The sequence below is a fragment of the Sceloporus undulatus genome, unplaced genomic scaffold (genome assembly GCF_019175285.1).
Source record: "Sceloporus undulatus isolate JIND9_A2432 ecotype Alabama unplaced genomic scaffold, SceUnd_v1.1 scaffold_19, whole genome shotgun sequence".
Classification (NCBI taxonomy): Eukaryota; Metazoa; Chordata; class Lepidosauria; order Squamata; family Phrynosomatidae; genus Sceloporus; species Sceloporus undulatus.
This window is the reverse complement of record NW_024802941.1, coordinates 2,062,325-2,085,062: the sequence shown is the minus strand read 5'-3', so window position 1 is coordinate 2,085,062 and position 22,738 is coordinate 2,062,325. Positions and strand designations below refer to the sequence as shown.

At 41.1% G+C, this 22,738-nt stretch overlaps 1 protein-coding gene across 1 annotated transcript; it reads left to right on the top strand.

The window, feature by feature from the left end:
* The first annotated feature begins 2,092 nt into the window (after positions 1-2,092).
* Positions 2,093-22,250, top strand: LOC121917478 (akirin-2-like). Its single transcript, XM_042443491.1, has 5 exons — positions 2,093-2,761; positions 14,926-15,066; positions 18,245-18,394; positions 21,251-21,322; positions 21,563-22,250. The coding sequence occupies exons 1-5, from the start codon at positions 2,524-2,526 to the stop codon at positions 21,571-21,573; spliced, it is 612 nt and encodes a 203-aa protein (XP_042299425.1). The 5' UTR covers positions 2,093-2,523; the 3' UTR covers positions 21,574-22,250.
* Positions 22,251-22,738: the final 488 nt, after the last annotated feature.

Here is a 22,738-nt window from a genome sequence, read left to right as displayed (position 1 = left end):
AGAGCAGAATTTTCCATCTGCATAATGGTTTTAGGTCCCTTCTCTACACGACTGACATTTGTTAACAAAGATTGGATTGTTTTGTTTTCATTGGTTTTGGGTGATTTCCTAACATGAAGTACAATGTATATAAGAACTGCTATTGTTTACCACCTTTGAGTTAACCCTGACACACGGTGACCCTGTGAATGAGACATCTCCAAGGCCCCCTGTCCTCCACTGCTCTACTTCAGTCCTGCAAATTCATGTCTTTGGCCTCCTTGATAGATTCTATCCATCAGGCATGTGCTCTTCCTCTCATTCTACTTCCTTTCACCTTTTCTAACATTATTGTCTTTTCTAATGGGTCATGCCTTCTCATGAAGTGGTGAAAGTACGACAGCCTCAATTTGATCATCTTGTCTTCCAAGGAGATTTCTAGCTTGATCTTTTTTTGAGGTTGTGAAGCCACTCTGAGTCCCAGTTCTGGGAAAAGAGCAGGATACTACTACTACTACCAATACCAATAATAATAATAATAATATGCTCTAGGACCCATTTGTTTGTCTTTTTGACTGTCCATGGGATCCTCAGCACTCCTCTCCAGCACCACATCTCATAGAATCATAGAGTTGGAAGAGACCACGAGGGCCATCCAGTCCAGCCCCCTTCTGCCATGCAGGAACTCTCAGTCAAAACACCCCCAGTGACAGATGGCCATCCAGCCTCTGCTTAAAGACCTCCAAGGAAGGAGACTCCACTACACTCTGAGGAAGTGTGTTACACTGTGGAACAGCCCTTACTGTCAGGAAGTTCCTCCTAATGTTGAGGTGGAATCTCTTTTCCTGGAGCTTGCATCCATTGTTCCGGGTCCTGTTCTCTGGACAAGCTTTCTCCCTCCTCAATATGACATCCCTTCAAGTATTTAAACAGGGCTATCATATCACCTCTTAGCCTTCTCTTCTCCAGACTAAACCAGCTCCTAGTTTCTCTTCTCCAGACTACTCAGCTCCCTAAGGCATTCCTCATAGGGCTTTATGGTTTCCAGGCCCTTCACCATTTTAGGCATCCTCCTTTGGACACATGGCTCCAGTTTCTCAAGTGAGTTTACTTTCTTCTTATCCACTTTCTTCACTGTCCAGCTCTTGCATTTCAATAATGTGAGAATAAAGTTTAAAATGACTCACAAAGCTACATTTCCCTGAATTCCCATAGCATTGAGCCATGGCAGCTAAAGCGGTCTCAAACCGGATTATATCTGCAGTGTGTGGATACACCCTCAAGGACAGGAACACCTTTTCTCTCCTCCCACCCCAGTCCTTCCATGCCATATTAAATCTGAGGGTGGGTGGGTTTTTTGGTTATAAGGCTTTTATGATATTAATCATTATTTGGTATTTTAATGCTTTGATTGTTATTTTTTGCTGCCGTTGGAGAGCTGGGGATTGTTATATTGACTGATATGTTGTGATGCTTTGACTATCATGCTGTGTTGTTTATTTGTTAAAAAATGTATAATTACTCAAACTTATTGTGCTTCATTATGATGCCATGGTGGGAGTTATGATTGGGAGCAGGTGGAGGTGGAGGGTAAGGGATTATTTCAAAATGTGATTTTATTGTAATTTGCATTTTGTTGTCATCTTCTGTTTTGTAATCTGCTTCAATTCCTTCAGGAAAAGGCAAGATATTAAATAAATATATTAAAAATAAAATATAAAAAATGCATTTTAATGCTGTTTTAATGTTGTCAGCCGCCTCAAACCAATTGAAGAGGCTGGATATAAATACATGTTATTATTATTGTTGTTATTATTAACTACCAAAAGCCCAGTTACAATTTCCGCAAACTAAGCTCTTTCTCCACATGAAGTGCTCCTCCTTAATGCCAAACCACCACTTCCCCCTTCTTCTCTTTTCCCACTGGCATTCCTCAGTAGTGGGATTTAAATCCTAACCCGGAAGCCACACCGTTGCCGCTCTGGACTATGGGAAACGTAGTTCATACTTCCATTCTCAGAGTAGGGAAACTCCCTTAGCAGAAACCACACCTCCCATGAGCCTTAGCGCCATTCCCTCCCCTCCCTCCCGTCTTGCGCAGGCGCGTGAGCCGGGGGACGGTTTTTTTGAACCAGCGGCGTTGTTATTGACGCCATATTGCTGGCGAGGGAGAGTCACAGAGAAAGGCCGCCGCCGCCACGACGACGACCCCCCCCCCGCCGCAATCGGGCTTCATCGGCGGCCTAGAGCCCGCTAGCTTCCCGCCCAGGCGCTCCCGCCGGCCTAGAGACCCTCCCGGGGACAACCAGCCGGGAATTGGTCGCCGGCGGAGCCCTCCGAGGCCGGAAGAGCCGGGCAAAGAGAGCCGGGGGGCAGGACCACGAAGACGGGGAAGGCCGGGAAGAGAGGCCGAGGCCTAAAAGGAAGAGAAGGCCTACTAGGCCTCAACCGCCAAAGACCCCGAACCTCTTCCTTATCAAGGGAGGCCCGGCCGGTGTAGCCCTTCCTCCCTCTCTCCCTTGATCTCCCGCTCCATCCCCGGCCATGGCCTGCGGAGCCACCCTCAAACGGACTCTGGATTTCGACCCGCTCCTGAGCCCGGCCTCGCCGAAGAGGAGGCGCTGCGCCCCTTTGTCTGCTTCCTCGGCCGCCGCCGCAGCCGCCTCCTCCTCCTCCTCTCCCTTCTCCTCCTTCTCCCCTGCTTCCTCTTCCTCGTCCCCGCAGAAGTACCTCCGCATGGAGCCCTCGCCCTTCGGGGAAGTGTCCACCCGACTCACTACAGGTAGGGAAGCGAGGCAGGATGGGCGCGGCTCCCCAAGAAAGAGAGAACCCGGCTTGGAAGCGCTTTAACGCTTTGTCTGGCTCTTTGCTATGGAATTCTGGGAGCTGGAGTTTGTTGTGCGCCCAGACTCTGGGCCCCACGACAAACTCCAGCTCCCAGAATTGCATAGCCTTTGAGTCAGAGAAAGAGAGTTGACGCGCTTCCAAACCGGGTTATCTCTGCAGTGTGGATGCATTCTTCACCTCGCCTTTCCTTTCTCTCTCTCTCTCTCTCTCTCTCTCTCTCTCTGGCACAATGGAAATGGGCCGCACCCGCAAGCACGCACAGTCAGCAGGGAGGAGAAGAACGGGAGGAAGGGAGTCGATAATGGGGCCAGGGGGAGCGGGAGGAAGAGGGGAGAGGGGGGCTTTGTGTCTTGTCTGCAGCGCTTTTCCCCTTTGGTTTTCAGGGAGAGGGCTACTGCGTTCTGTCTGCTCTGGCAAGGCGTTGGTGGTACGGGGGGTGGGGGGAGGAGGAGAGATCTGCTTCCAGGGCCTCTTCCTTCCTTGTCTCTTCCCCTTCTCCCTTTTCTCCCCTCCCTCTCTTTCTCTCTTCCCCCTCTCTCCCCCTTTTCTCCCTCTTTCCCCCTGTTCCTCTCCCCCCTCTTTCTCCTTCCCTTCCTTCCCCCGTTTCTCTCCCTTCCTTCTCTTCCCCCTCTCCTCCCCTCCCTTTTCTCTTCCTCTTTCTCCTGTTCTTCTCCCTCTCCCCCTCTTTCTTCTCTCTCTCGCCCCCTTTCTCTCCCCACCTCTCTTTTCCTCTGTTCATCTCTTTCTTCTCCCTTTCCCTCCCTCTCTCTTCCCCTCTACTCCCCTCCCTCTCTCTCTCTCTCTTTCTCTCCCCCTCCCCCGGGCTCCTTGCCCTTTCCCCCCTCCTGGATTGATTTGTTGCAGCCATTAACTCTGGGCGTGAGTGTTGCTGAGCCTAGGCAGCAGCAGTGCCTCCTCCTCCTCCTCTTCAAACACTGGGGCGGGGAGGGGAGGGGGAGGGAGCCAGGGCCTGTCATCAATCACCGGGGGAGGGCCGCTTGGGCGCTGCAGCCACAAAAGAATGGATTTGTCTTTCTTCGCCCTGGCTTCTTCAGTCCCAGGGCTGCCCCCAGTTCCCACAGAGAGAGAGAGAGAGAGATCTGCCTTGTAGGAAGAAGAAGAAGGGTGTGGGTTGACACAGTAGCAGATGAGTCAAACATTTTTATGATTGTTTTCATAAAGACAAAAGGGGTCTTAGGCTGTTGTTGAACCAGAAAGAAAGGGCCCAGTGGAGGATTTCCCCCTCCTTGGCTCTTGCACCCCCTCAACAGTATTAATTAAAGTATTAATACCAGCATCAGAAATGTACAGTAGATTGCTGCACTAAGCTATCTGCATGGCATCTAGCTGACAGACTCATATGACATTATATTCATACATAGTATGCAGAGCTTTTGTCTTTCTGTGAATGAGGTGCCATTCGCTGTCTCCACTTGAACTTGCATATGTGCATGTTCTTAGGAGTGTGGCCTGGGAGGAGTCTTGCTTGTGGGATCAGTTGAGAGAGCAGATAGAGTAATTTACCTGCCTTTTACAAGGCTTAATGTTTTCATATTTAAGTAATTTGATCTGCTGCTACGCTGAATCAGAATAGTTGCTGTTATCACAAGGCAAACATTCTTTTGAACTGGTTCTTAGATCTTGGACTTTTGCAAATATCTTTACTGTTGAGTTCTGCTTTGTGGGTTAGGAATTGCTTCAGATTATTATTGTCAGAGTACCTAGGTATTAACATTTTAATGTGACATTAAGCTGCATTCTGAAACTTGGGTTCAACGTCCTATTTAGGCCTGATGCACTATCATTAGTTTTAATGGGATTGTGGAAGTGTGGCTGAATTACTCCCTGAACACATTTCTGATGAGTAATTTCTGCTGGAGTTAGTAGAGCAGATTGGGTGTCCTCTGGATTGCAGTTTAGCCTGAATCATTAAGCAGTTAAATGTTGTTTTAGGAGGGCAAGCAGGAACAAAGTTGAGTTATTTAATACTAGCACTTAAAAGGTGTGACTTCACTAGAAATAGAAACAGCCATGCTGTGAATATTTTAAATATGGGTTTAAAATGGATTGTCATGTGGCCAGCTGAGAATGTAATTTATACAGTGTTCACACTGTGATGGCATTGCCTCTTGTAACATGAGGCACTCTACACAAAAGACAGTATGCAAAATTTAAGATTAAAAGGTTTGGGGAGGTGGGTGGCCTGTCATGACTATGGTTCAAGCTGTTCCTGTACAGAACAGAATATAGAGGCACAATAAGTAACAGTTTTATGCATTTCAGTCCTCTGAGAAATGTCAAGATGCGAATTGGCACAGAACACCAGTAATGCCAGATACATATGCACCTGAATCAGTTTCAGAATTACGTGTGCAGTTGTCATTCACAGACTTCACATTCTTTACAGGTCAATCTTACACACACAAAAATAGAGCTTCTGGATAAATTTTCATGACAAGTTTTGAGTTGCCTGGTAACTCATTTATGAAATGATGCCGAGTCCCCCAGAAAAAGATCATCTCATGTGCATGTTAAATGACTTCAGTTCATGTAAAGGTAGACAGGTGCTTAATCCTCCCTTGACATTTGGGCTGGGAGAGGTCTGTAGCAAGTGTAGGTAAACCCATGGGTTGCATGAAGCCTTTTTTGTGGCCTGCCAGATCTTCAATGCCCCTGTACTGGAGGCGAGTGAACAGAGTAGCTGAAATGCACCCTGACTGCACCCTGGATGAAACAGGCAAAGCCCTCCCAAAATCAGCCATTTTTCAGGGTGGCCTGACTTGGTGTGGGGGCAAAGCATTCTCAGAAGTTCCCATCTCCTGAAGCAGATAGGTAAGAGGTTTAGAGCGGAACTATCTAACGAGCAAGATCTAATCTAACCAAAGATTAATAAATAATTAATTGTACATTGTTGCCTGATTGACATCACAGAATTGTTTCAGTGACCTAAACCCAGTTTCCAAACTCAACTGTTGGCCCATTGAAACAGTGAGACTTAAGTAACTGCTGATATGTCAGTGGGTCTGCTCTAACTGGGACTAGCGTTTGGCTTTAGGCCAGCAAGTGCGGCAAGCTTCACTTCATAAGGTGTGCTATGAGGCTTGGTTGCAGTGCTGTCATGTGGGATGGCTTTCATTGGTTTTTGTGTTAATTGATAGGAGTTTTATACTGATAGGGTTGTGGGGATTTTTTTTTAATTGAGGCTCAGGAAATCTCCAATGGCCTTAGTGTCCCTTGCATGGACTTGCATAGAGCAAAATCAGGAGTGGGCAACTCTGGAAGACATGGGTGTATACTGTATATACTTACTGTATATGGGTCTAGAAATTTTAGTCAAAAAATTGAGCCCAAAACCTGAGTCGACTTATCCACATGTACTGTACTTTAACTCTTATTTCAAAAGGAACCATGCCCTGGTGAAAAGCAAGAGCATGATGTGTCCTGGAAGCATTGACCCCTTCCCCCCTATTCTTTCATCCATCCAGCCTTTAGGTTGAGCACAAACAGTTGTGCCTGCTGGAATTTTGTAAGTTGTTTGGCATTGTTTTCCGTACTTCATCATTTAAATCCTTTGTTACATGCCCCTAAGCTTTACCCTCAACTTAGCCATGGGTCATATCATAATCCATAATTTTGGCCCCAAAACCTACCATTGACTTATACATGACATCGAGTTATAGTCAAATATATATGGTATATCCCTCCAGGAAATCTTGCAGGGCTGCAACCCTCTACTTGCTCTTGCCAAATATATATTATGTAATTTATATTATATTTCCCCCCTTTCCCCCAGACACCCTTTAGGGAAGCATGGGGCAGTTTTGCGCCTTTCTGAGTCCCTAGAAGGCCCCAAAAGCAGCCCTGTTGGGCCACATGTGGGCTGCGGGCTGCACTCTGCCCACCACTGAGCTGAAAGGTTTCCTGCAGGTTCATTTGGATTCTTTTATCCATGCCTAGTTGCATTGGGTTCAGCCTTGGAGCAGCACCCTTGGGTGCTTTCTATGGAATACAAATGTTGTACAGACATCACAGGTCCACTCAAGCACTGATGATATACTACAGAAGAATACAGATTTTCTGGAAAGTTTTCTGCTGTGCTGCTCTGAATACTGAGATTTGACTTTTTACATCCTTAGAAGCTTTCTACCTTGTCCTTTGCAATCTCAGCCATCAAATGTAAAAACAGAACATCCAAGTTTTAAAACAAACACAAACAAATTATACAGTGAAATCACTAAAGCAACAGTACAAAGAGCATGCTGTGTATAAATATCAGAAAAACTTTCCATTTGCCAAAAGGAAATGACACTTGATTTCAGAAAACCAATAAAATTTGACTGAAGTTTTAGACACATTTTCTTTGGAGCATGTACCACTGAATATGGATAGCATTATGCTGTTTGGTTTAAATGTTGCATCCAAATTCAAAATTTTAGTTGGAAATTGTTTTTAATGAATGTTTTTAAGTAACTGAAGGCGTGAAAGTTAAATATAAGTGCAGCTTTCATTTAAGATTTGGTTGATTTTGTGTAAATTCTAGTTTCCCAGTGTGGCTGCTTTTTGTTCATTGTTTTACTGTTTAATTTCATTTCTAAAAATGGCAAATATATCTTATGGAAAACTGTAGTAAAATTCCAGTTTTTGAAAAGTGGCAATCCATATTACTGCTTGCACTTGGTGTAGCAAAATACAACAAATATCACAAAAGAGTGTGATTTTATTGGCCAAATGAAATGTACAAAATACATAATCTGAGACAAAATGTAGGCCTCTGACTAACATCATGACTTTTCTTCTACATGATTTTAAACATCTTTGCCTAATGAAGAAAGCTTGCACGATGTATTTTGTGCATTTTGGCTGATCCCGTAAAGGTATCACTCTTCTGTTAATTTTATATTGCTGTTTTGTTCCTATATTGGCACAACACACCAGTACATATTAATGTGGAACCTTTTTTCACTTACGAAAATTGTTGTTAGTCTGCTAGTACTTAGCTCAGGCTGAATAATTTCTCATAAGAGTGAGATTCTTTGAAGCACTTCAGTGTCAGGTATCAAAGCCCTTTGAATTTTGCGGAACGTAATGTAAACATTGATTTGCGCTTGTCATACTTAATTGGGGAAAAGACTGGATGAAGTAACTTACTAAATCTTCTTGCTTTAGTGTGGGGCTCAGCTGCCTTGATGTGAAATAAAATTGAGTTTTGGATTGGTAGTGGCTCTTTTAAAGTGAGACACCAGCTGTGTTGAGTATAAAGTGACCATTGGTAAATAAACACTATACAGGGGGAGCAGGGAGAGGAAATGTTTAGAGTAAACATTACATCTTTAATAGTTGGAAACATTGTTTGGACAGGTGCTGTGTTGCTGAAGGTTTGTTCATACTGCACTGGCTTTCTTCTTTCTACTTCATCTACTTGGTATTTGTTCAAACCTGAAGGAAATTGCATAGCTTAAAATGTGTAATACAGGTTTAATTTCAGCATATGTTGCATTTACATGGCTCATAGATAAAGAAAAAAGATCCCTTTGGGTGGAATGCAGAACTCCCTTCCCAGCTGAGGAACTGTAGCTATCATTTGATTACATTTTATTTATTTATATTTAATTTATATTGCACCATTCTACCAAAATGGGCTTATAGTACAGTAAGAGATCCTACAATAGTGTTAGATAAGCTTAAGCTAAAATCTTATTTTACAAATGTTAAGAGAATTAAAGAACAGTGTTATTAAGAGCAATGGTTAAAAACATTTAAAACATAACTACCAATAAAAGATTAAAAATAGAGCATATCACTTCACACACAAACCATACTTCTGCATAATTCGATTTCTGAGGCCTATCTGAATAAACAGTTTTCTCCTGCTGGTAGAAAGAGAGAAAGGAAGGGGCCACCCAGACCTTCCACAGTTTGGGAGCAGTCACAGAGAAAACCTTCTCCTGTATCCTCACTTTATGTTCTGGGAATGTGGTGGGGCTGAGGAAGAGCCCTCTCCTGTACCTAACTTATACAGAAAGATAAGATTTTTCAGATAGTCTGGCCCCAAGCCATATAGTGCTTTAAAGGTCAAAGCCAGCACTTTGAATTCTGCCTGGGAAGGGGCCAGTGGAGTGACAGATCCCTGTAGCCAGCCCAGGTTAACAGCCAGACTGCTGCATTTTGGAACTGCTGAAGTTTCTAAAGGTAGCCTTATGTTGCACTTGTTACAGTAATCCAAATGGGATGTAATCAAGGCACATGTCCCAGACCAGACTGCTCTAGGACTTGGTGCAGCTGATGTACTTGTGGCTGCCACTGAAACCTGAGCATTATGGCATCCAGGATTACACCTAAATTGCAAACCTGAGATTTCAAGGGGAGTGTAGTCCCATCCATCACAGGCTGAATCCCTGTTCCTTATGACTGACATTATCTGCCTTGCAGCTGAACAGGAGTCCTTCTGTCTTTTCTGGATTAAATTTCACTTTGTTCACCCTTATCCATTCCAGCACTGACAGAAGATATTGGTTTAGTGCAGAAACAGGTTGTATGTATGATATGTTTTATAAGTCTAGGTTTTGTACTAGTTCAGTCTAGAGTTGCATTCTTGCACATAGGCCTTAAAATGAAATTCAGTCAATTAAAAAGGGATAACTCATTGCAGAGTATTGATCTTATACTTCTGTTGAAACTGTAGGCTGAACTGCCTGAGCTATGCCACAGGAATCTGATGGTGAGGCCTTACCTATCTGGAGGTGTCAGTGCGATTACATAACTTGTTGTTACTTGCCATCAAATTGGCTTTGGCTTATGGCAACACTATGAGTAAGAGATCCACAAAAGTATTGGTTTTGTTACCAACAGCCCAGCTAAATTCTTGCAATGTCAGGGCAGTGGCTTCCCTTATGAAGTCACTGTAATGTGGCCTTCCTCTGCCTGGGAATTAGTTCTGTTGAAATCAGTTTGACTTAACCTCTGGATAGGCACGCTTAGAGTTGTGTTGTAAATGTGCCACCATAGAGCAGAATGGGCAAAGTGCAGCCTTTGGGGCATCTAGACCTTCTGGCTGTTTTTGTGGCCATAACTACTTCTGCAATAATCTGCTTCTCTTTGAAGGCATTTTAAAAACAGTTTCATCACTTGTACTGTTCACCATAAAAATACTGCTTTTTCAAAACCAGTCACTTCCACTTAAGGTTTGGGGAGGGTTTTTGTTTTGTTTTTTGCAGTCTGTACAGGCCCCTCAGAAGGTGCCAGGGCAGAAACCACTGCTCCTCTTTGCCTCAGCGTTCTTCGTGCTGGCAGAAGTATAGGGTGCTAGCCATAGGAAAAATTAAGATGTAACACACAGTATTTCCGATAGTTGAGGTTGTTGATTATATGGTTTTGAATTTGCTTATCACTAATACCTCTACCTTGAGCTGTTTCATGCATTATTCATTACTTCATCTACTACATGTGTGAATGAGCCATTGCAGATTGGATGGTATAGGTTTTTGAGTTGAGATATAGGTCCATATGACCAAAGACCTTGGGGAATATAGTTAGTATGCTGGAAAATGTAGAAAAGATTTTATTTGGACAGAAATAGCGTGACATCATGCCATACGATCCGTGCTAATCTTTTGATTTTTTTGACATGATAAATGTTTTAAATATAAATATAATAATGTCAATAGGCAATTTATGTTGAATTTAATTTCTATTACAATGTTACTCTTTATTTCCAGAAAGTTTATCTGTATGAGTATGGAAAATAATATAATTAGACCTTTATTTCTGTTGAGCAATATCATTAGACCTATATCTTTGCCTCTTCTCTGCTAGTAGTTCTACTGGTGTGACCAAATTTAGTCTCATCCCAACAATTAAAAGACCTGTTCTCTGTACAGCATCTAAAGTTATCTGACTTAGTGTTAAGAATACCATAAGGACTGAGTGGAATTTTTCAATGATAATGGAAGAATGGAAGGCATTGCAGCATAGATAGGAAAAGCCACACCTTTAATCTCAGTTATTGCTGTTTCAAATGAAGATTAAATTAGAGACACCAATATAATTGACATAATTTGATATGGTAGTGGTGGTGCCCTTATTAAAATGGAAACAACAATTATTGTTGCACCATCTCAGAACAGAGGTCATGTATTCAAACAATTTGGAAACTGGAATACCGTATAGTCATATTCATGTGGGAGGTCAGGATTTGCGGTTGAATCCATTTGACAATTAAAATACAATCGGTCCTCTGTGTCCGCAGGAACATCCAGTGAACATGGAGACTCACCGATATTCAAGCCTGATAGGCTTGAATGGAGTGTGTGCCTGTGGCAGTGCCCCATTGAAATTAATGGAGGTTGCCCCTCTGTGAATATTCAAGACAGCAGATTTCAAGTCTGCGAGAACAGGGGGGCAACTATATATCTGGGTGGAGAGCTCTTAATCTGTAAAATTCATTTAACTATATAAAAATCTTTCTATTACCTCTGTTATGTGTGAGACTCTTGTTTGGGAAATCCCTCTCCCTGCATTCTGGAGCCCTGTTTGTGCAACAGTTCTCATTCCGTTGCAGGTCTTTTGAGTTCACCAACATGCTTGTCCACCAGCTGTTGTGTTTTTGGAGTATCCTTTCCTTCTGTGTTAAGAGACAGCACATCCATTTCTTTGGTAGCTGTGAGGTAGGGTGAGTGGTTAGTGTAGGGGAGAGGTGAGATGTGCTGTTGTCACAAACTGTTCCTGGCTATGCTCTGTTTAAAGTGGTTAGTAATTGAGATCCAAGTTTGTCAGATCTGAACAAGGAGAGAAATCATTGTCAGAATTTGACTGTAAATATTTTCACATTCTTGGACAGTCCAGTTCAATTAATGACATCTCAGTTGTAGATATTTGTCTTTATTTTGACTTTAATATTTCCAGAAAAAGACAACTTTAGTCAATAATTACAGTTTGCAGATATAATTAGACAAAAGAGGAATAATGTTGATCAGGGATGACCTTTCACCATTTAGATGTTCATAAATTACTATTCCAGAATCCCTCACCAGTGGTCATGCTGGCAGGGCGTAATGGGAGTTGGGATCCCAGCAAACTTTTAAAAGGCTGTTCTGTACTGATGTAGTTGGATGGTGCTTTGGTAGATATTTTTGTTCATAGTTCTTCACATATATTATCAGGTTAGTTATTTAGTTAGTTAGTTAGTTATTTGGCAGACTGCCTAATCTCTTACATTCCTGTTCAGTCTCTTCAGTGGTCATGACCTTTTGGTAGTGTCCCATTCTTTGTCCTGAGACCATTGAGCAAAGGGCATCCAAGTGTAGTTGAGGCATCTGCCAACTATGTGTTTTTGGACACATGCAAAATATTTTTTCTTCACCCTTGTTAAACTCATTTTTCTAGAGGCAGTTAACATGAGAACAAGTCCCCCTGACATCCTAGCCCTAGAGAACAGTGAGGGTGGGGGTATGTTAATATAGCTGATGCTGATTAATTTCCCCTTTCAGCCATGTGTCATTCAATCTCTAGAAAGTTATGGGGCACTATGCAGCCAGCAGAGCCTGTGCCATGGTGAGGAAGGGCATGTGGGAGTGGGATAATGGAACCAAAATCAGGTGAATGTACTTTTAACTTCTTCATTTTCAGCACTGATTCCAGATAATTGAAATGTTTTGTTAAAAAATTGCAAACATTTGGCAAATAGTAATTAAGAATTAACTTCTTTTTGGCCCACTGCAAGAAATCTTGCCATGTCATTGGACTGGAATGAAGTTGGCAGAAATTTCAGGTCCTGCCAAAAACATCAGATCGTAGTACTCTGACAAGTAAAGATGAATGAAAATGATGGGGGAAAGGGTAATGGAAAATAAAGTCAAATTCTGCATTATTCCCATATTATAAGAAACTATTTTGCTCCATTTTAAAAACCATCTTTCTAAAATGTGCTCTGTAATAAACTTCAGTATAACTTGAAAATTAATATGTTACTATATGTATTTGCTTCAATAGGTCTTATGGTGAAATGTTTCCTTGTATATAGGAGAAGAGTACTCTGAAAATATAAATATGTACTACTAATGTTTGGAGAGTCCTGGATTCAAACCTCCTTTGGACTATTCCTTCTTTTCTGCCTCATTCTGCTTTATGACAGGACAAAAACAACCTATTCATATTTTCTCTGTGCTGTTTCAAAAGTGAAGGAGGAAAGTTACAGGCTTTCTCTCACAAAAGCATGTCTAGGTGATTAATAGTGGACACAAATGTTCAGTGCAGATGTGCAGCAGATTGTAGCTGAGTGTACAAAAACCTCAGTATGAAATTGGGTGGCCAGTGAATCTTTCAAAGGTTTAAAAGATGTTAAGGCATAGTGTGTGAAGTCTGTTTCAAAAAGCAAACAAACCAGAAGACATGTCTTGAGTTTATTTAGATTTAATATTAACATTGGTGAGAATACTGGATAATTTCTACTGATTATTTTGAGGTATTGAAGATTTTGTGACTTTTCCAACATAACTTTTAGAGTGTATGTCTTTCATAGGTTTTCATAGTTCATTGTTTAGAAAGTTAGTACATTGGGCCCTTGGTATAAACTGAGGTTTGGTTCCAGGGTCGCTGGCCATGAAAACCGAAAATCTGTGGATGTTCATGTACCATTATATAGAGCGGTGTAGTAAAATGGTGTCCCTTATACAGTGGGTCCTTGGTATCCACTGGGGTTTGGTTTCAGGGAAAACCACCACCCCAATATCAAAATCTGCAGATGCTCAGATCCCATTAAATACAGTGGCACAGTAAAATAGTGGTGTTTATATAAAATGGCAAACTCAAGGTTTGCTTTTTGGATTTTTTAAAAAATAATTTGAAGCCATGGATGGTTGAATCGATGATACAGAGGGCCAGCTGTATAAAATGGCCAAATCAAGATTAGCTTTTTGGAATTATTTTTTTAAAATATTTTTGGAATTTGTGGATGTGAAGGGCTTAACTACATATACTTTTTAACATGGAGCATGAGGTTCACATAATCGAAGATTTCAGTAGAAATTGAATATTCTACTTGTGTCGGGAAGTATCTTTACAGTTTCAATTCTATATGCAACTGAAGTTGTAAAGATAATTTGTGGACATCGTGTACTTCTAATCTTCATTGCAAAAGCATTTTGTAAATGTAACCTGTTCACTCAGGGATAGCTTATATCATGGAATTGCCAGCAGAAATAAAGGTAGCAGATTGTACACATCCTAGCATATTATTATTATATTATTATTTATAGTATTTATACCCCACTCTTCAGCCAAGAGCAGAGCAGCTTGGTTAGTGCTTGGTTGTTTGATGCCATTAAAAAATACGGTTTTAAATATGGGAGATGGAATGAATATAGATGGGACTAGCTATGTGTCATAGAACAGCTACCCAGAGTTTAATGCACTCCTTCCTGTTTTGTAGTGGAAGGTAGCGGATGTGGGAGGCAGGCAGTGGGCGCAAATTATATAAATAAATAATAAATAAAAATTTTATTTGTATACCGCCCTTCCAATGATCAGGGCGGTGAACAGCATAATAAAATCAAATACAGTAAAACACGACAAAATACACATAGCAAATACAATAAGATACACAAAATACACAGATTAAAAACGAATTAAAAAACCCGACCAGCCAACCATCTTGCCAACAAAATCTTTTTAGTAACTCTGTATATGTCTTCAGGAATTTTAGTGAGGGATAATGTTAAGAGTAGAGGATATTTGCACAAATTCTAATACAAAATCCCAAACTTGGTGGATAAATTTATTAAACATAGAACTGCTTAAACTATTTGTATGATTTATGAGATATGTTCTCACTGTCTTGAAATGCAGCTGTAGTTCGTATACTACTATAAGTAATATATAGTTTATATAAACAGGTTGAATATCCCTTATCTGAAATCCTTGGGACCAGATTTTAGATTTTATTTTATTTTTGGATTTTGGAATTTCTGGTAAGAGAGACTCAACCTGTAGTATGCTGTTTGACTGCTGTAGTGTGAGTCTTATATGTCTATTTAATGCTTGGGATTTGAAATGGGAACTTGGCTATAGTACAGCAGCATAATTATTATGTTTCTCCTTTTCTAGAGCAAATCCTGTTCAATATAAAACAGGAGTATAAACGCATGCAGAAGAGGAGACACTTAGAAAATTTCCAGCAAACAGATCCTTGTTGTTCTACTGATGCACAGTCACAAGCATTTCTTCTTTCTGGACCAGCTTTGCCAGGTGAATGGTTTTTGGGTTTATTTGTTTTTTAGGGTAAATGTGCACAGAAAATGACAGACCTGAATTAGTGTGCTTAAGAATAAATGTGCATGAAGTCTGATAATTAAAATACTGTCATCAATGTGTTTAACTAAAATTTTATTTTTAAAAATCCTTGTGTGTGTGTGTGGAGGGTGGGTTTACAGTATATTGTACTGCATCTCAAGAAAGTGGGAAACACAGTGCAGTGTAAAGGGGATAAAGAAATATAGTCAGCTTGCCTGATTTTGGATGTTGTCCCTCCGTTTTTGCAGGGGATCTATTCCGTCTCCACGAAAACAGAAAATCACCTATAGTCAAGTCCCATTGAGTTGAATAGTGGTGTGCACCCGTGGGTGTGAACAGCAGGCGCACACCCCATTTTGTCCCCTTCCTTTTGCCGCCCATGAACAGGCGAGGGATGCAGACTTCAAGTCCACGAAAATGGAGGGGTGACTGTACTTAGATGAGGCTTGCTCTACAATTTATTCCAATGATTTAATAAGAGCATATATTTAAATTGGCTGTTAAATTTGCACAATGATGGCCATCCTTTCTGAAAGACTATCAGAAATCAGCTGTACAGTAAAAGTGCCACAAGATTTATTTTTATCTTAAAAAAGAAACCCCATACAAGTTAGGAAAACACAGTAGAATTAATGTTGAATTTTAAAACCCAAAAGATCAGAGCCAAAATTTTAAAAAAACTCAAAATCTTGTAAAAATCAAATGCAAAGAAAAATGATTTGACAGGCTACATAAAGGATCTTAGGGAAGGGGCCATTCCCATCTGTTTTGGGATGGAAATTCAGAACCAGGGGATGCTGGAGAAAGATCCTGTACCTCATCAGCAACTGGATCACTCTGAACACTGAACTATAGAGCAGGGCCTTAGAGGAGGATTGCAACTTAGAAGATGATTAATATGGCAAGAGGAGCATTTTAGATACCCCAACCCTAGCCCATTTAGAACTTCATAGGTAAATGTCAACACTTTCAGTTTGGTGTGTTGTAAATAATTTTATGGAAACTAATTCTTATGAGATTGTAGTTGCTGAGTATTATTAGCTTTACTTTTTTACCTCATGTGGTTTCTGTTTGCTATGGTGATTGTTCTATTATGTTGTTTAATGTGCTATTCATTGCTCTTAGAGTGCTGTGGGTATGTATATAAACCATAATATTTTTTGTCTCAAGTCCGGTGGGGACAGGACATGAGAGGGTGGGCTGTGTTGTTCCATAGCCAGGTCTGTGAGACTTTTCCCCCTTCAAGAATACTGTATATGCCACTTAAGCACCAGTGATCTACAATTTTTAGATGGCTAAATAAAAAATGGTAATCACCATGAAAAACTGTGAAACATCCTTGGACACAGAAGAAAGAGGAGTGAAAATAGAAGGAAGGAATATCAAGAAACTAAAATATGCACACGACACCATGCTAGTAACAGAAAACATCACAGACCTAGAACAATTGATAAGGAAGGTCAAGGAAGAAAGTGCTAAGATAGGCTTACTGCTCAACATAAAGAAAACAAAAAACAATGACCCTGGACGAATTCAACCTAGACAATGAGGAAATAGAAATAGTAAAAGAGTTCCTATAATTTGGATCAAACCTAGATCAGAATGGGGACTGCAGTCAAGAAATTAGAAAATGAAAAATGGGGAGGGCAGCTATGAAACAAGATTCTAAAGAGAAAAGATATAAAAAAACTAAGCAAGAAAGTTAGAATCATACAACTAGTTGTATTCCCCATTATTATATGGATGCAAGAGCTAGACAATTGAAGAAACAGATGAAAATAAAATAAATTCATTTGAGATGTGGTGCTGGAGAAGAGTGCTGAGGATACTATGGACAGCCCAAAAACATCAACAAATAATGGGTCTTAGAACAGATCAAGCCAGAAATCTCCCTGGAAGCCAAGATGATTAAACTGAGGTTGTTGTATGTTGGCCGTGTCATGGGAAGGCACAACTCATTAGGAAAGACAATAATGCTAGGAAAGGTGGAAGGAAATAGAAAGAGAGGAAGACTACACTAGATGGATGGACTCTATTAAGGAAGTCACAGCTATGAATCCTATTGAACTAAGAAGCGTAGTAGAATTTAGGGAGTCTTGGAGATGTCTCATCTACAGGGTTGCCATGAATCACGATCGACTCGGGTGGTTAACAACAAAGCCACCATCTCCAGTCATTCCTGGACAACTTGTCCTGTTTGGTGCTCGTTCCTGGCAGAAAGACAGGGATGGAGGGAGTGGGGAGAGAAGCATCTGGCTGGTGGTGAAGTATGTCAACTTCTGGAACACTGGAACATTGATTATAGATGCTTCAGACTTCTGAGACAAGTTGCACTCTATATATATACATTCTCACCTTTCCAGAGAAGATTTCTCAAAGCTGTGAGCAAATAGATGGTCATTCACACCTGTCTTTCCATATTCTAAGAAACTGCTTCAGAGGGATTTGAAATTGTTTGGGAGAAGGGGGCATTGGAGGCTGCAGGGGACAAAAAAGAAGGGTAGAAATTATGTCCTCTTCATTAACACAGCTGAGTCAGCAAAATTCATGCAAATTCCACCTTGCAACCACTTGTGGATAGTCTAAGCCATTGCAGACACATACTGTAGTCATACCCGGGTGTGCCTTACCCCACTGGAAGCCACATCGGAAAAAAACCTGTCATGCCCCAAAAGAAGTAGTGGGGGATGCGCCGCAGGCATGAGCCTCATTATTTCCAATGGGGCTTGAGCATACACGTTTTCCCCTTATGCAGGGGGAGGGGGTCCAGAACGGATCCCCGCATAAGGGAAGGGCGCATTATAGTTTGTGGCTGTTTATAATAGGCCATTGTGTTTCCTTTGATACAAACACTTGTTTAATGTTGGTTCTAACTATTGCATAAACTAAATCGGCTACTCAGTTTTATAGCCTTGTGCTTGAAGAGGTTTGTAGCGGTGAAAATAACACATTTAAGTCTATTGAAGTAAGTGGGACTTGTTTACATGCAACGTCTTTGGACTGGGGCCAAGATTGCTCCTACTGGTCTAAAATCTTAATTCTCAAAACATTTTCAGGTGTATGGTACTGTAAGCAGTCTGGAAGCTAACATCTAAAATATATCTGAATTAACTGTGGAAATTTTTATTCAAAGGTATTTCATCTGCAGCATCATCGCCACTGAAAAAAGAACAACCCCTGTTTACTCTCAGACAAGTTGGAATGATCTGTGAACGTTTGCTCAAAGAACGTGAAGAGAAGATCCGTGAAGAGTATGAAGAAATCTTGACCACAAAACTTGCAGGTATGTTAAAATGAATTCTGTTGCAGTAGTGAGATCTTCATTGATAGTAAACCTCTTTGAATAGATTTTTTGTCTCCAGCATGATAACCACAGCCTATCTGAGTTGCCATGAATGGGCTGCTTCTGGAGAGGAGACAGTTTCCTTTCAGATTTGCATGTTCTGCTGTGGCACTCACAAACCAAGTATTAATCAAATTAATGCTGGCCACGTATTAATCAAATTAATGCTGGAATTTCACGTGGATGTGTTGAAATATTATTTCCCAGACTGCATAAACACAAGGTTTGGACCTGATCCCCTTCGCCACCACCATTCCCTTCTCCTTTTGTGTTCTTTCTTTTTAGATTGTAAGCCTGAGGGCAGGGAACTGTAATCATAATAATCATAATAATAATAGTAGTAGTAGTAGTAGTAATAATAAATAATAAATAATAAAAATTTTATTTTTATACCGCCCTTCCAAAGATCAGGGCGGTTAACAGCATAATTAAAAACAGTACAATAAACAGAACATACATCAAAATTATACACAATACAATAAAAACAGAATAAAAACCCCGTTAGCCAGTCTCCTTGCCAAGAAAGAGGAAGGGAGGCCTATTAGGACTTTAATCGGGGAATGCAGCGTGGAAAAGGAAGGTTTTTAAATCCCTTCTAAATTGGGCCAGGGAGGTGGCCGAGCGGAGCTCTGTGGGCAGCGTGTTCCAAAGGGCCGGGGCGGCGATGGAAAATGTCTTCCTCGTAGTGGAGGTAAGTAAGCCGCTCTGAGACCCTTTTAGGCTGAAGAGGGGTATAAATACCACAAATAAATAAGGTACTGGGCTACATTTTAGGTCTTTCTGCTTTTAGTGATTTTATTTATTTGTGTAGGAGGTTGCTTCTAGACCTGATTACAGACTACTTGTTTTCTAATGTAAATGCCATTTAGTATGGTAATCTGTCACTCCCACATCCAGATCACATTTATGATACTACCGAAATGTGGTTGCACTGATCTGTCCACTCACCAATTTCAAGTGCACCATAGGGACTTTTGCCAAAGGAAGTGGAAAGATGCCTTGGAGTCTGTCTCCTTGATTTCCTTTTACAATCAGCCCTCCTCATTGGTAGGGTATGGGGTGCAGAACCCCCACAAAAATGAAAAATTAGAATCTAAGGCACCTTCCCTTCCTTGAGAGGCACCTTTTGGGTATGGCAAAAGGCCAGGGAGGGAAGATGGGCGCTACTGCCATGTTCCCCAAGGGTGTCTTGCTTGCCCCCCACCTCTTTCTCCACCTGCCCTTGTTGATATTTGGGTGATGAAACTTGCCTGTGATTCCGGTCCGGTGGCAAATGGATGAAGACGTCGGCTATCTCTCCAACACAGGAACAGAGCAAAGCTCCAAACACATGCTTTTGGCTTGCTTGGAAGAATGTTTGGAGAAACAGCTGCTAGATCAAAGAATCACTCTCCAGCAGTTCACTCCTAAGAGGGCTTTACTACTATGTTTCAGATAACACGAGCTTATCACCACTGTACAAAAACTCTTACCAACCGACACACCACACTATCTCAAACTCCCACAATCCCACAGCACAGTGTTTTTGCTTATATACAGAATTACCATGAGGCGACCACTTAGCCCAGCCTCTTCCTATACAAGTTGCTATGCACCATAGACACCAGTCCCTCTTCAGACTAATGACATAGCCTATTTACATTTAGTCCAGCTCAGTTGACCTTGAGTATTCGGCTGCTGCTCTGGACTCCAGCTATAGCCAATTTAGGCTTCTGCAACCATTGCCACATCTGAACATTTTCACCTTCAGTACATTAACAGCCCTCCCTCTATCCAATGGCACGGGTGGAGGTGCTGTGTGCTGTGAAGGAAAGGAGGTCAGGAGAGTGAATGGTGGGGAGGGTGCACGGGAAGTAAAGCCCCTTCCTTCCTTTACTCATCACTGCTGCCCCTGTGGTCCCTGGGGAGCTTGCTTGACTTCCCTGCTTTTTTCTGCTGCACCAGGCACAGCGGAGGTATAGAGCCCACTTCCTCTTTATTTCTTTTGCCCCTTCTTCCCGCCCCCTTCTAGACAAACTCACAAATAATTGAATCTGCAAATGTTAAACCTCCAAATGTGGAGGGCTGACTGTAATCATTTTCAGTCATAGCAAGGATGCAGTAAGTAACATTTTTATTTGTCACGTAGCTTAGCAGTGACAGCCTTAACAGTGGCAAAATTGACTTTCTGTTCATGCACATAGAATTCATTAAAGGATGATGCTGAAGATAGAACCTTTTGTGTGTGTATGAAAAGCATTTATTGTACTGAGCAACATAGAAATGCTAATTTGCAGTATGAGAATATTAAGAACTGCATTTGTAATGTAGATCAAGTGATTTTATGAATGGTTTGGATATAATTAAGGAAACTTGTGAATGGCATTCTAGATTATACATTAAAATACTGCACCACAGAAAAAGGATGAGTGGTGGTTGAGGAATTAGACATTTAGGATTAAATGACTGGCTTTGCAATAGGTTTGTCTCCTTCTCTCCTCTCATTGTAAGTTCCTAAGCTTTCATAAAGTGTCAAGAGTCCCCATCTCTGGAACAGATTTTCAGGGTGCATAGGGGCCACTTGGAGGCAGGTTTGCCTTCGCTTTTCCAATAGGTGCAGTTCCATCAGCACAGAAATGTAATTGGATTGAACTCTTTTGTGCTGTGGAAGTTAGCACAGGTGTACACACACACACATGCATGTTATAGTATGTTTAATAAAAGGGATTTCCTTTTTTTCTCTTTTGGCTGTATAGTAGCTACTTTTCAACTTGTTATGCATGGTTATTCACTTTTAACATTTTTTTAAAATCACAGAACAGTATGACGCATTTGTGAAGTTCACGCATGACCAGATCATGCGACGATATGGAGAACAGCCTGCAAGTTGTAAGTATTTTTACCTACTTCCTGTGCCCTCTAGATCAAATTTGGTTGGAAAGAGAATTGGGGGGGGGGGGGGGGGTGTCAGTTGGAGTTTATGAAAATTGCTTCACTTTTGCTAGTGGGAACTTTCCGTAGATGGCATTAGACGATGATGGGATGCAGGCCCTTGATTTCATTTAAGTGTTTATGTTAAATCTTTAGTGTCAGCGGCTATACCTTATTTGATTTTTTTTCTCTTTTCAGATGTTTCATGAATCATGTTTTCTGCATATGTGGGCAGCCCTGAAATCCTGTACTATTGTTGCAAGCTGTCCTTTAAAGACTTGCAGCAATGCCATATTTCCCCTCCTCCCCCTCCTATATACACTGGTTATTTCAAGCTTTTGTCAGTGGCAACCACTCTTATGCAGCAACTGGTTTTGGAGTGTTCCCTGATGTCAGTACCACCTGGATGTGGACCTTTGCTACCTGTTAATACCAGTGGTCTCATTTGCTGTATCATTACAATTTGGCTTATGTTAATAAGTTTGAAAAGTAAAAGGATTAAAGCTGGTGTACTAGAACTCTGCCCTTCAATGGTCTTGTAAATAAAAGTGTAGAATGACACTTTGATGGAAGTTAGTGTGGTTTTCATAACTGTGCACTGCAAAGCTGTATTCACAGTTAAATTAGAATGTAATTCCTGGACAACTTTAAGCAAATAGCCCACAGTACTGCCTGTGAAATAGTGAAGGAGGGCATTTCTGTATTCCATGACTTTTGCGGGGGGTGGGGGTGGTTTAAGAATGGGTTTATATAATTTCTCATTTTTGTAGGTTTTATTTATTCTATCAGTCTTTAACAAATGTTTATTGCTGCAATTTTTCAGTGTATCATTGTTTTACTGCCCTTGTAGTACTGGAATTTAGTTGAATAAAACATTTACTTCTAACCTGTGTGTTTAATATATATATATATAGGTGGTATTTTACCCCTATTTGAATAAAATAAATTAGGGTGTGTTAGCTGATACTTCTTTTTGACAGCAGTTAGCTTGATAGCTCAAGTGTAGATACTTTGGGTCAAGAAAAAGTATAGGCATTGCTTTTTAGAATCTACTTTTTAAGTTGGATCCCATGTTGAGAGTTGCAAAGATACATTTTCTGTGTAATTCATGAGATGTTGATTACTAACCTTTGGTAGGTAACTCACTGAGCCTAGATGAACAAGGGGGATTTCATAGAAGCCAGGGCAATCCCCCTTTCCTGTTTTTGCAGCCTTTGCAGTATTTCCCTGCTGCAGCTAGCAAACCCTCATTGCTGGAAATTGACATTAGTACTGCAGTCATAACAAATGATCATAGATTTCCTTCCTAATGCTTCCTCATCTTGCTTGTTTTCTTTTTTCTTATGAGGCAGTTGAACACAGAATAGTAAGAAC

What these genes read in the sequence shown, in the direction of transcription:
- LOC121917478 (XM_042443491.1), top strand. Translation starts at nt 2,524, where the DNA reads ATGGCCTGCGGAGCCACCCTCAAACGGACTCTGGATTTCGACCCGCTC. An exon ending in GTCCACCCGACTCACTACAG is followed by an intron (nt 2,762 to 14,925) that starts GTAGGGAAGCGA and finishes CTCCTTTTCTAG; the next exon opens with AGCAAATCCTGTTCAATATA. An exon ending in CTTGACCACAAAACTTGCAG is followed by an intron (nt 18,395 to 21,250) that starts GTATGTTAAAAT and finishes TTAAAATCACAG; the next exon opens with AACAGTATGACGCATTTGTG.